This window comes from Punica granatum, chromosome 6 (genome assembly GCF_007655135.1).
Source record: "Punica granatum isolate Tunisia-2019 chromosome 6, ASM765513v2, whole genome shotgun sequence".
In the NCBI taxonomy this organism is placed as follows: domain Eukaryota; kingdom Viridiplantae; phylum Streptophyta; class Magnoliopsida; order Myrtales; family Lythraceae; genus Punica; species Punica granatum.
The window spans coordinates 2,924,244-2,936,915 of record NC_045132.1 but is presented as its reverse complement, the minus strand read 5'-3'; the positions used below and the strand labels follow the sequence as shown (position 1 = coordinate 2,936,915).

Sequence of the window (12,672 nt, the reverse complement as noted above, 5' to 3'; positions counted from 1 at the left end):
CATTAAGAATTTGTAAGAAGAATCTCGAACTCATCCCACTAAATTAACGGGTTTCTATTGGGAACCGGCCTTTACCATTAATGCATTCATATTCATTATAAAAGAACCGAACAAAATGGTGACAGTGTGAGACGGTGATAGCTCGAGAGGATCAGTACTTGGCCGGTGAGGAGAAGTCGGAATAGAAGGGCAACAGTGAAGGTGATGAGTCAGTGCTGAGAGGACAAAAATGGCAAAGGGAGTAGAGAAAGAGGGAAAGACGAAAGAAGCAACAATGAGAGTTATGACTGATGCGTAAACCCTTAATTGAAGTGTACTTTGTAAAATAAATAAAGTGGTATATTAGTAATTTCAAATTTAATGGATTTGAGACGGAATTTGATGTCAAATACTGAATCCTTTCCAAACCTTATAGGGTTTTGATGAAATACTTCCCACGACACAATGGGCAAAACCCTTTTATTGCACGTTACGGTCCGAATAAGATTAAAATTCGTTTACAGACACTCATGGAAACCCAAATATTAGTCATTACGATTTTTAAAAATTCAGGTATTAAACTGGTTACGTATTGGCTCACTACAAATTCAAGTACCCAAAGGGTTAGCGCACTCCAATTCTTTCCAAGCCTACTGGTTATCTTGTCAACGACGGTGCCGATAGTCAGACCAAAGAGTCGTCGTCTTCTCACTTTCTGCCTCCTCAACCCAACCGAAAAGTCAAGTCTTTGAAGTCTGCATCGGGGAACTTCCATGGCGTCTGCGTCCAAAGCTTTCTTCTTTGAATTGGAACCATATCCCAGGCTTCCTCATAACTTCCGATTCTCCTTTCGGTTCAACCCAAAGAACAGGTCCAACTTCCTCTCCTCCTCCGTCCCCATCGCCATCCAATTCCCCTTTCTCCTTTATATTTAACCTTTAAATTGCAAAATCTAGACATTCAAGAACTGTCCACACAAAGGATTCCTTCTTCATTTCGATTGTCATTCTTTCTGGGCTCTGCTCAAATTACTTGGATTTTTTTTTTCAAGAAATCCTCAACTGGGTATGAGCAAGTTTGCAGCTTTGGCCAATTGTATAGATATTTAAGTCTAATTCCTTCTGGTATTTGCTCAATTTCTCGGTTTTTCAAGAAAGTCCCAACTGGGAAGAAGCAAGTGTGCGGCTTTGGCAAGTTCGGGGATATTGAATTGCAGTCATTTGCTGGGGTCTGCTCTGTTTCTTGATTTTTTCAAGAAAGCATCAACTGGGCATCCTCAAGTTTGGATCTTTGATCGACGGAGAGAGACAGACTCATAAGCTTCGTCAATGGGGGACTCGGTCAATGGATTGAACAACAATGCAGCAGTGGCGCTGACCGGAAAGATAATGGTGGTTGCCATCATAGTCCTCTTCCTAGCTGTCGTCTTAGTCCTGTTCCTCCACTTGTACGCCAAGTGGTTCTGGTGGCACGTCGAGGAGCCGCCTTCACCGGCTCGCCATCGCCAGAGGCGGCGCCGCCGATTTGTCTTCGCCCCAGGCCAGGAACCCACATCAGCTGCTGCACGACGCGGGCTCGAGCCTTCGGTCCTCCGAGCCCTGCCGGTTGTAATATTCCGTCCTGACGAGTTTAAGGAGGGCCTTGAGTGCGCGGTCTGCCTAAGCGAGCTCGCAGAGGGGGAGAAGGCTCGGCTGCTGCCGAAATGCAATCATGGGTTCCACGTCGATTGTATCGGCATGTGGTTCCAGTCCCATACTACTTGCCCGCTGTGCCGGAATCCGGTTTCAGGACCCGAGGTTTCTGGTTCTGCCAATGTTGATCCCGCTGAGGGTATCCGTCTCAGTACTAGTAGCAGCAGCAGCAGCTTCCAATCTGTGGATGAGAACTTCGAGGGTCCGAACTTCCCCACGAACATCCTGTATTGGGGCGATGAGACTCACGTGAGCTCAAGGAATGCTTGCTTGGAAGAGGGAACTTCGTCATCTTCTGGCCCAACTTCGGAAGGAATGTTGGTGATTGATATTCCAAGGCAGGCGGTTGAGAATCAAAACGCTTTGCTATCTCCTTCGACGAGCGGTTGTGCCCACGAAGAGTTGAAATCACCCGCAACTAAAAGGTTGAGGTCACTGAAGCGACTCCTGAGCCGGGATAGAAAGATGAGTCTGACGACTTCCGGTGATGTCGAACAAGCTGGAGGACAAAACCAACCTTGCTGACTGAAGATGAGAATCCATTTACATATCTGTTGTTAAAGGAAGATCTCACGAAACAACCAATTCGTGAAGTTCAGTCACTTTAGTATGGGTGTTCGATGCTATTCCTGGTCTCCAATTTAGGTCGCCGGTTCATATCCATAAGCGCAGTGTGAATATGCCATGTCTGCTAGCAATGGATGAAATGGAAGTCGGAACTACGGGAACGAATCTTCATCGTGTTCTGAATGATATCAAGCGTTCAATTCCACTTCATTCCGCTTCCGTTATTCCATATCAGTGTGATCGGAGTTATGATATAGAAATGGGCTTCTCTGTTTCAGAAAATGGAAAGGAAGCCATCTGCTTGCAAACAGAAGATGTGTAGTACGTAATTAGACCTTTTATATTTCAATTTTTTGGGGAAACATGTACAGAAATCGATTTATGATTGAATATATCACGAAATTTGTCCTATAATCAACGTCTTGATTGATTCATTTCTTCTATCTTAGGACTGCTCTTGCAGTCAGCATCTGAATTTACCCCGTTAAAGAGTCGATGATGCGAAACTCGACTTCATCCATTTTAATTCACAACAACCAACCATGGTGATTGATTCACTCCGCATATGTCCCAAACATTTCAATAACGAGCGAGGAACATTCAGAAAAAAAAATAAAAAAATAACGCGACCAACTTGCACAAGGGTCTCAAACTTGCTAGCACACCTCTGCTCTGCTAAATTCTGTCTATCCAAGATCCAGTCACTAAAAGCAGAATCTCTCCGGTAGGATCCAATGTTCTTAACAGTCTGGACTCATCTGATTCTGTGTGGACCCAATATACATTTGAGCATAAGCATGTTCGGGTGAAAGAAATTCATCTTATCGTAAGATGTGAAGTTTCTCAAGCGTAAAAGTTTAACCATTACAAGATAGGTGGGCTCAGATGAAGAACGAGTGTTACATATAGACCATCAAGCTCAATACATGTATAAAGGAAGTTTCCCTTACAAATCAACTGATGAACGTTTATAATACTTAATTAATTTCATCAAGCAATTGAATTTAATGTCATGGCCCTTATTACAGGCCAAGAGCGAACGGGAATCCTGTCGAACTGAGCCAACTGCTTCCGGCAATGAATCTCCCAGGGGTGAAGCCTTGGGCCTCGGTGTTGGAAGTTATGACCTTAAAGCCTTTCCATCGCACCCTGTTGGCTGTCCCGGCACCTGCCCCAGTGTTAAGATACTCGCCGTAGTACAATGTGTTCAGGGCAAAGTTCCCATTCCACTCGTGCCAGCCTGCGGGGTGGATCACATCGCTGATCGATGACTGCATGATCACAGTCCTCGAGTACTCTTTCCAGGGACGCCCCAGGTAGGTCGCAAAGTTGCCCTTGACTGCTTGGAGGTCAGAGGTGGCACCTATCCGGCACTTCTGGATCACGATCCCGGTCACCTGGTTTGGGTCGGTCCGGCCCTGTGCTGTCACCATGTTCTTCTGGCCGGAGTTCGGTCGGCGGGCATGGATGTCACAATCCTGGAACACTGCTGCAGCATTCCCGAAGATAAAGTCCACCGTGCCGGCGACCAAGCACTTCACAAAGAACTGACGGTTCGAGTGGACGTACAATGTGTCCTGATATGCGAGGAAGTCACACTGGTAGAAGGCGGCCAGGTCAGCCCCGACTCGGAGGGCCACAGCCTGGTGCATTGAGGGCCCCGCTGTGTTCTCGAACGTTATGTTTCTAGCCAAGAACCGCCCACCCACAACGGCTGCATTAAGCACATGATAATCGCAACATGAGGCGCGCACCGTATATTAATTATAAGCCTAAGATGCAAAAACCGTAAAGTACATATTTGGAGAAGCATGGAAGCATGGAGAGAGGACTCGAGCAACTGCAGTGGGACAAAATCGTGAAAGAACCGGAACAATCACATGAAAGGTTAAAAAAATGAACTATGAACGGTCGCGTAATAACTCGGTCGACCCGAAAAGCCACAACTATAGGACCACTAGAGTGGCCATGCTACATATGAGAAATTAACCCAAAGTAGGACTCTTTTGTACTCTCTTAATTAGCTTAGTCCTTATGGCGCCCTTTCCATGGCCCACAGTCTACATTGAGTTGGGCGCCCTCTTCATCATTCTCCAGCTAACCCTCGATCCATTATTAGTCATAACACAGTGATCGAAATCTAAAACATTAAAATGTACCAGCAGTAGAGCTCCTTTTCGTATCTTTTTTAGTAATGATGTTCCAACTATATAAACCAATAAAAAATAAAACGAATCTTAATTCTTCCTTGTCATGTTACAAAGAAGTATAGATCAGGATCGGATAATGAGACGTTCAATCAATAAATTACAGTGAATGAGATTAGATGTTATGTTATGTTATGTTATGTTATGTACAATAATAATGAGACGTTCAATCTATAATACTTAATACATGGTCTCAGATATTACCGAAAATATTTTGTTTTAGATTTTTGTGATTCGATATCCATTTACTCAAAATTGTACTAGTCTCCTTGTATGTAAAGTTTCACTTTCAAAGATGAGAGTGACCCATCATATGGCATGTACGTTCATGAATCCCTTTTTATCTGTCTATATTAATTAGAGTTAGCAATTAAGAAGCATCATAATTGTAGGGCATTTGGGTAGCTAAATTATCACTTTTTTTAACAATTTTATTTATATAAAGGGAAGCATGTTTTGGATGATGCGCACACAGCTTCATGATGGACATCTCCAATATATACCAAAATTCCATAGCGTAAAAGTGAAAGTGATAATAATTATTAACAAGTGACATGTGATATAATTAAATATATTATTAAAAATTCCGTATAATTTACTAATATTTAAGAAATTTTTTAAATTTCAGTCGAAAGGAAAATAAGATTATTTGTAGTGTGCGTTTTGCTTTTGAAATCTGTGTTAATTACTTCATGGTGTAAGTAATTTAATAAAATACAAGTAATTTATTATCGAATAATTTACTACATGCGTGATTTACTTGTAATTTGTATAATTTACTTGATATTGTGATTTTTACAGCAAGGTGAAGTCATTCACAGTAATTATCCTGTTAACCCTTCCAGTTTACGTACGTAGAAGCAAACAACCAGCCGAAAGAAGGAAACAACTCGAAAAAGCAGAAAAAGGAAGCATCCAAGAAATTGCCTCCCAATTTCCTTTTTCCTTTTTAAGATTTTTGGAATACGTTTTTCCAATTTTCCCTTTTCCTTTATTTATTTTTCCAGCTGGACAGATATAAAGTAAGAACAGGATGCTAAAAGACATTAACCCTAAATTTAGAAAGAAAAAGCCGTGGATTTCGTTCATTATGACCCACACATCCCCCAATTTTCACATACACAATGATGAAGTGTTCAGAGAATCTACGGAGTGGTCCGATCCTGTCATGTCCGCGAGAGAAAAAGAGACGAATAATTAATATAATTAAAACATGATTAGTGACAACTGTCGGTCGAGATATATTCACCTCCAGATTTTTCGTTTCAAACAATTGTCGACTAATGAAGGCTAGTTGAAATTTTGGTGCAGTTTTTCTTCATATCTGAAACATAATCTTGCTATACTGAAAGAGATATATTTGAAAATTAAGAAACTGCCACAGCTAGGACAGGTTAATTAACGGCTATGATTGAGCAAGTTGGATGATACTATTGGAGAGGTAGACAGCCGCCTTTGGCCCCATATACACTTTTATCAATTTTTTGGTTCTCTTTTAGACTAAGAGGTGTTTTTATTGAAAATATTTCCGTTTCATTTTTCAATTTGATCCAATTAATTACGAGATATTGTTGCTGGATTTCGAACTTCTGCATTGCATGCATGCAAATCTGCACATATAGAGTACACACTTTACCAGCTGTTTTACACCTTATGGTTCACTGTTTTGATTTTATATCCATCGCATAAACCTTGACTTTCTTTTAGAGATACTATATTAAATCTCTATAACCTTATGTCGTTATAATTTCAATCGGTCACAAATCTAGCCTCCGTATTGTCTTTTGTTAACCAAGAAAATGACGCTTATCGTCTCGCATGTGATGCATTAGATAAAGCTGAAAAGCCTATAGTTTGGACAGTTTTAGCAACACGATAGGGTCCATTTAACGATATTAATCCGCCCACGTATCGGTTTCAGATCTTAAATTAGAGTTTCTTGAGGCAGAAGGAATTTGCGCAATATTCTCTCTGGTGTTCGGAAATAAGAAAATGTATTGTGAAAGGAGGACAAGTAGAAAAGAAACAAATAATGTGCATGTCATGGGGTGGGAAATAAATAGTACGGGGGTAGTGGGCTCACCGACGGTCGCGGAGTGGAAGGTGGTGCTGCCGCCACCGACGCTCCGGGTCCCGGTGATGATGGTCTTTGTCTGCCCGTCCCCGATGAACATGATGTTCGTCTTCTTCTTCGGCACTTCCACGTTCTCCCGGTACACCCCGGCCTTTATCCTAATCACGTACCTCTTGGTGCTCTTCTCAGGGGCGGCTGCAACTGCCGCTGCCACTGTCTTGTGGTCGCCGCTTCCGTCAGCCGCCACCACCACATTGGGCGTCACTGTGGTCGACTGCAGCAGTCTTCTGTCCCCAGCAGAGAGCCATTCAGGCCACCCGGCCTCATCAACTGTTGGTCTTTCCTCCCTGAGCTTGCGGTTCATCGTTCGCCGCTCGATCTCCATGTCGGTGTCTGTCATGTTCTTGATCATAGCTAATGCGTTACTACACATCTTCTCCACGTGGACCTGTCCCTCTACGACAGCAGCACGCACGCGCTTATCGGCCTTGTCATGCGAGAACCCGTCAAGGCAGGTCTCCTGGTTGGTCATGGCGGCGCTCATTAAAGTCTTGAGATCGCCGGCATGCTGCTGGAGTGATTTCTTGGTTGGGTACTGGTGGAGGTCCTCGAGGGCCTTGTGGAGCTCGTCCAGTGTATCGTCGATCATCTTGAGGCAGTCGTGGAGGGCTGTTCTCTCCCGTTTTGTCAGGGACCGGCCCTGGGAGGCGATGAGTTTCTCTATCGTGAAGAAGTTGCGTTGCACCGCCGTGGTAGTCAGGTTCAGGGACGCCTCGATCACATCCTTCTGAGAGGTGATCTTTTTGGTTGCCCCGGGGGCCGCGGCCACTGCCGAGAAGCAGAGCTCGGGGAAACGGGTGGAGCTGCAGGCGTTCCGGATGATGGTATGGGACTGAGGTGTTTTGAGGGTGGCAGGGCCGGAGTTTTCACTGGAGGAGGAGGAGGAGTTACGGTCGGTGGAGGCAATGCCGATTATGGCGGCGGCCAGGAGGAGAAAGCTGAAGAGGGCCAAGCAGAATAGTTTCTTCTTCCTCTTGGTGCTGCCGGAGGTCGAGTTTCCGGCAAAGAGCTGCTTAATGCGGTCCATTCTGGGGGTCGAGCTCGCTGAATAAAGGAAGAAATGGGGAGGAAGGATTAAAGGAGAGAAGGGGTTGAAGGGAGAGAGCTGAGAGTGAAGAGTCGAGAAAGTTGGCGATGGGTATATAAGGAATAATATTAGTCAAATAATTGATAAGAAATTAATCGATGCTTTATTAATTATTCACTTACCACCAACCACACATATTATTAGATATAATAAATTCAACAGAAACAAAGAAAGGGAAGTCGGATAGTTACAAACATACTCTGCTCGACAATAAGAGATTTTAGATTTGATTCATATTAATGAAATTTCTCTTATTTTTTTATATTTTATAAGCGAGATTTCAGGTTCGATTCATATTGGTGAAATTTCTCTTAACCCTTTATATCTTATTCTTATTAGACCTATTATCACTTCTTTATAAACACAAAAAAAAATAATCTATCGAGAAGTTGATTGGCTAGACATAACTTTAATATGTCTATGATGACGTGATAAAATTATTTATATATTATGGAAATTAAATGGTATCGGGCACATATTATTTTTCCATTAGTGGAGCACCGTGTATTCCGTTGCATTTCCTTCTCATATTTCGTTCTGAAACAATGGATCGTGATTACAACCATGTTATAAGCTGAAAAAAAAAGGTACAAAAAAGTTGTAATTGATTTGGCAAATCAGGCCTCAAGTGCATTTATCTTTAAAAAAAAATGTAGAGAAAAAAAAAGGGAATGTAGGGCTTACCATCGTTTTTTTTTCCTGGTATTATGGATAGAGTATTAAATAAAAAGAAGATATATATTCGACTCATTTTCGCTAGCTCGGAAATAATCTAAAGGACATAATGAAAGAAGAGATTCAATTGTAAAACATAGTTGCTCATCTGGAATTGAAACTAACGAGAGGTTCTAGGACGAGTTTTTATTTTTCCTAAAAGAAAATTTGATTATACGAAATGTCCAACAATCTACTTATAAGAGAAAAAAATGTTCACAAATCTTGCACGCCTCTTTCTGTTTTTTTTTTTTTTTGGGGGGGGGGGGGGGGTTATGTGGGGTTGGGGTTGGGGGTTAAATGCACGCCTCTTTATTTTATCAGTTCGGATGCCTCTTTATTTCTAGGCCTGTGGGAATCCACTTGAAATTCAAAAGGAAAATACACATTATTGAATCATGAGTATATATAAGCGATGATGTCCACTTGCATGTTTAATTATAAGCTTACCATCTCTGCAATAATAAGCTCGAAGACATAAACTCAGTAGAACCCGACTGTATTTTGTATGTATTTTGCTGCAAAAACAAAAATGTCTGACTTATTTAATTAACTCGATTTAATAAATTGAACTCCGATATGTGTACCCACCAACCAGCATGAGGGGAATTCTTTTTGCCTTTTAGAATTAATTGCAGTAATTATTTCGCATCGTTTAATACTGATCACTTTCAGGAACGGGGCGGATTGGCATAGTAGCATATAACAAAATCAGATGTCGATTTTCATGATGAAACTATTCGTACATCAATATTAAATCTTTTATTTTCTTATATTATAGACGCGTAAATCTTCTTAAGTAATCGAAAAAGAAAATATTGACTACTTTAATAAATTTAACTTTTTCCAAGCAATTAATGTCTCTTTTTATCACACGTTTTCTTTACATTGTGGGGTGAAAATATTTAATTGGAGATTATAAATAACAACCTCTTCCACGAACCGTTTCTAATAAAAGTGCAAGGCAGGCTCACAAGTGCAAATTCAGCCGAAGGAAGATACACAAACGCTGCAGTTTTGTATTCTATAATATAATATTATAGCTTGATCGCTGGTTTTTTTGGATGGAATAAGTTCTTTTTCACCTACCAAAAAACAAATAAGTTCTTTTTCCATATCAATAGAGTTTAAGGGAACTTTTGAAAGGAAAAATATTTCTTGGGATGTGAGAAGGACTTACATGAAGATTGAAAATAATATGAGGAATTAAAAAAAAAAAGAACATGTGAATTAACCAATAATTGACGGATAGTGGATTCTATAATGGAACTTAACTTGTGTTCCCTTATGGAACATATAATTTCAGTCATTACCTCCTATTAATTTTTGATATCATCCGTCTATTATTTACATATTTTTTCTAGTATTTCTCGTCCTATATATTTTTATTTCACAATTTTTACATATAATACTATATCACTGTTCTCGAATCTTCCCGCCACATGTACTAATCACAATTCGTTACGCCATCTATCATCGCCACGTCACTAAACCGTACCATAAAAATCGATTTTTAAAGAAAATCGGTATAATATAAGCCGGACACGTTAGCGACATGTCATTGACATGTAAGTGGGTTTTAGTTTATATACACGTCAACGACAAGTTATCGATACGTAAGCGATTCTCCAATTTTATTGTACTTTACATATGACCCGATAAATTTGTAACGCCATTGAAAGATCTATGGGCTAAAACGTTATCTTTAATATTAAAAGGAATAGAAAAAACTAACGTTCCACCATGAAACATAATTTGACGTTAGAATTTTCCGTTGATGGATAAATGTCAAGCAAAGGAGTGTTCTAAGCTTTAGATTATAAATATAGATTTAATACAGACTTACACTTATTATTGCAATTTTTAGATCGGTTTATAAATGAATTGTTCACAAGGAAAAGTTAGTGTCTTATTCTATATATGAGAGCAAACTAATATTAAAATATCGGAAAAAAGACATTTTTGATCCTATAATTTTGACATTCAATCACTTTTGGTCATATAAGTTGTAAAGTGCCGAATCAGTCCTATACGTTTGCTTCGTAAGGCAATTATGGTCCATTTTGTAACCGGACGGTAACGGAGATTGACGTGGACACTAACGCCGTTAAATAAGGCCATGTGACAATTCCTTATTGGTTTGAATTTTAAAATTTAAAAGAAATAAAAAATAAAAATAAAATAATCAAAAATAAATTTAAAAACAGAAAATTAAAATAATAAAAAAGTGACCCTACGCCTCGACAAGGCGGGGGTGCATTTCATCGGGGGTGGGGCCTGCCGGCACCCCATCCCTTGGAAGAGATCGCCAGCGAACTCTGAGGTTGCCGTTTAACCACTACTCAATATTTTGCTTATTGAAATTGACTCGCATATAATCAAATTTTTGCATGATAACATCAACGTTTAATAGCAATACTATTGATATTTAGTGAATGATTTTTTTTGGATTATAAAGGAGGCTCAAGACTTAAAATAATAAAAGAGAAATCCTAAGTAACTAATGAAAGGGTTCAGGTAGCCTCACTAAGTATCGAATCCGTAATATCTGGGTTAACAGGCGATGACGTGCGTTTAGTAAATGATTTTAACTTCGAGAATCTATCTAAAACTCCTCTTCTCCGAAAAGGCAAAAACTGTAACAGGTGTTTAGTGAATGATTAACTGTAACAAGTGTTTAGTGAATGATTTTAACTTCAATTAATTTCTATTGATTTAAATTAATTTTTTTTGGATTTAGTTAAGTTAGGACTTTTATATCATTAGAATTTAGACTTCCAGTGTGCATGCATGCTTTTACTTAAATGCTGGTTTATATTGAAATTAGAGATTTTATTATTGATTTTGAAATTGCAAGTTAGTCTCTGTGATGCTTTGGGTTAATTATCACTATGTCTCAGATTAAAAGCACATGTCTTATATCTTTTGTTCTTATTCTGAAAACCCGGTTCAAACTTTCACATGAACGCGAGTCCTTAATTTGATTATTGCGATCTCGAGTCTTGTTATGAAAACTCTGCTCAATAAGAATTATGAGTTTGTATGTGGACTCCCGCTTGAATGGGGCTCCATACTGTCGCCAGCACCTTTTTTATTTCTTTTTTAAATTTTGGATATTATTGTCCCTATGTCTTTTAATGCTAAAGATAAAGAGAAAGAAAAATGTTCAACCGAGAAAAAAAAAAAGAGAAAGAAAAATGAGCTTTCATTCTTGTGTTCAAAATAATTCGTACCATGCAAGTAGGTCGCCAACTTTTTTTTTTTTTGGCGGAATCGTTGGTTGCCAACTTGTAAGGTGTGGGAATCTTGCCTTTTTTTCTTGGGTGTTGTAATTGAATGCATTAATTATTCTATCAATTTTAATATTAATTCGATTAACTAATTGAAATCTTTTTATCACATGCTGACATTGGAAATTCTCCTATTCATTAAAAAAAAACAGAAGACATTGGAAATTCCTGGGACATTGGTTGAATTTAAATTGGAGAATAATGTCTGACATAAAATTTTTTGCAAAGCACAATGGATTAATGGACTGAACTCTAAAGATTTCCTTTTCAGTTTTTGTTGGGGTCCGTGGTGTATTATTGCAAGAAATGTGATTGTTCGGAATTCTTGATCTCATAATGACTAACTACAATTGTAATGTTCTTATTTATTGTGGTTTTTTTAAGTCTATTTTTCTTTGTAGCTTTGCTCGGCCAACCAACCAAGTATCCTGCTCTTGTAATTCATGTGTAGTGCTTGGGTATTTTCCTCTATTTCCACTTTTATAGTGGACTGATGTATCCATTTGGATATTAATGAAGAACCTTCATTATTGTTTGAATTTTTTTTTTGAAAAGTGCAGCCTGCTTGCAAGTTTTTTGTTCTGTCTCAAATCCGGCATGCTGTCAATAGTTTTTGACGGATTCCGTTTAATTGCCGACGTAGAGTATATCGGAGTTAACTGTACTTCTATGCACCAATGAAAACGGGACACATGTATAATTAACTTTCTAAATAAAAAATAAATCCTATACTTTTTTGTCTTAAAAAATATACCCCACATATCTCTTCTACAAATATCTCTCTCTCCTCCTTCCTCCTCCTTCCTGGGGACGGAGGCGGAGGGTGATGAGGGGCCAGTGCCCCCCCTGACATTTCCAAACATTCGTTACTATATATGTAAATTTTTGAAATTTCAATCTTTTATCCCATCAAAAGTGAATATGCCCCCCTCATATTTGTTATTATCTAATCTTGCCCCCAGATTTTCTTGTTTGTCCAAGTGAAAGTTGCAAATTTTTTACT

General features: G+C 39.4%; 2 protein-coding genes across 2 annotated transcripts; one reads left to right on the top strand and one right to left on the bottom strand.

Moving 5' to 3' along the window:
• The first annotated feature begins 619 nt into the window (after positions 1 to 619).
• On the top strand, positions 620 to 2,651 carry LOC116210538 (RING-H2 finger protein ATL3-like). The gene has a single exon (XM_031544422.1). The coding sequence runs from the start codon at positions 1,308 to 1,310 to the stop codon at positions 2,193 to 2,195; it is 888 nt and encodes a 295-aa protein (XP_031400282.1). The 5' UTR covers positions 620 to 1,307; the 3' UTR covers positions 2,196 to 2,651.
• Positions 2,652 to 3,043: 392 nt separating this feature from the next.
• On the bottom strand, positions 3,044 to 7,605 carry LOC116210537 (pectinesterase-like). The gene is made up of 2 exons (XM_031544420.1): positions 6,528 to 7,605; positions 3,044 to 3,951 (listed from the first exon to the last, which is right to left on the bottom strand). Exons 1-2 carry the CDS (start codon positions 7,603 to 7,605, stop codon positions 3,260 to 3,262), a joined length of 1,770 nt encoding a protein of 589 aa, XP_031400280.1. The 3' UTR covers positions 3,044 to 3,259.
• Between the last annotated feature and the right edge of the window lie 5,067 nt (positions 7,606 to 12,672).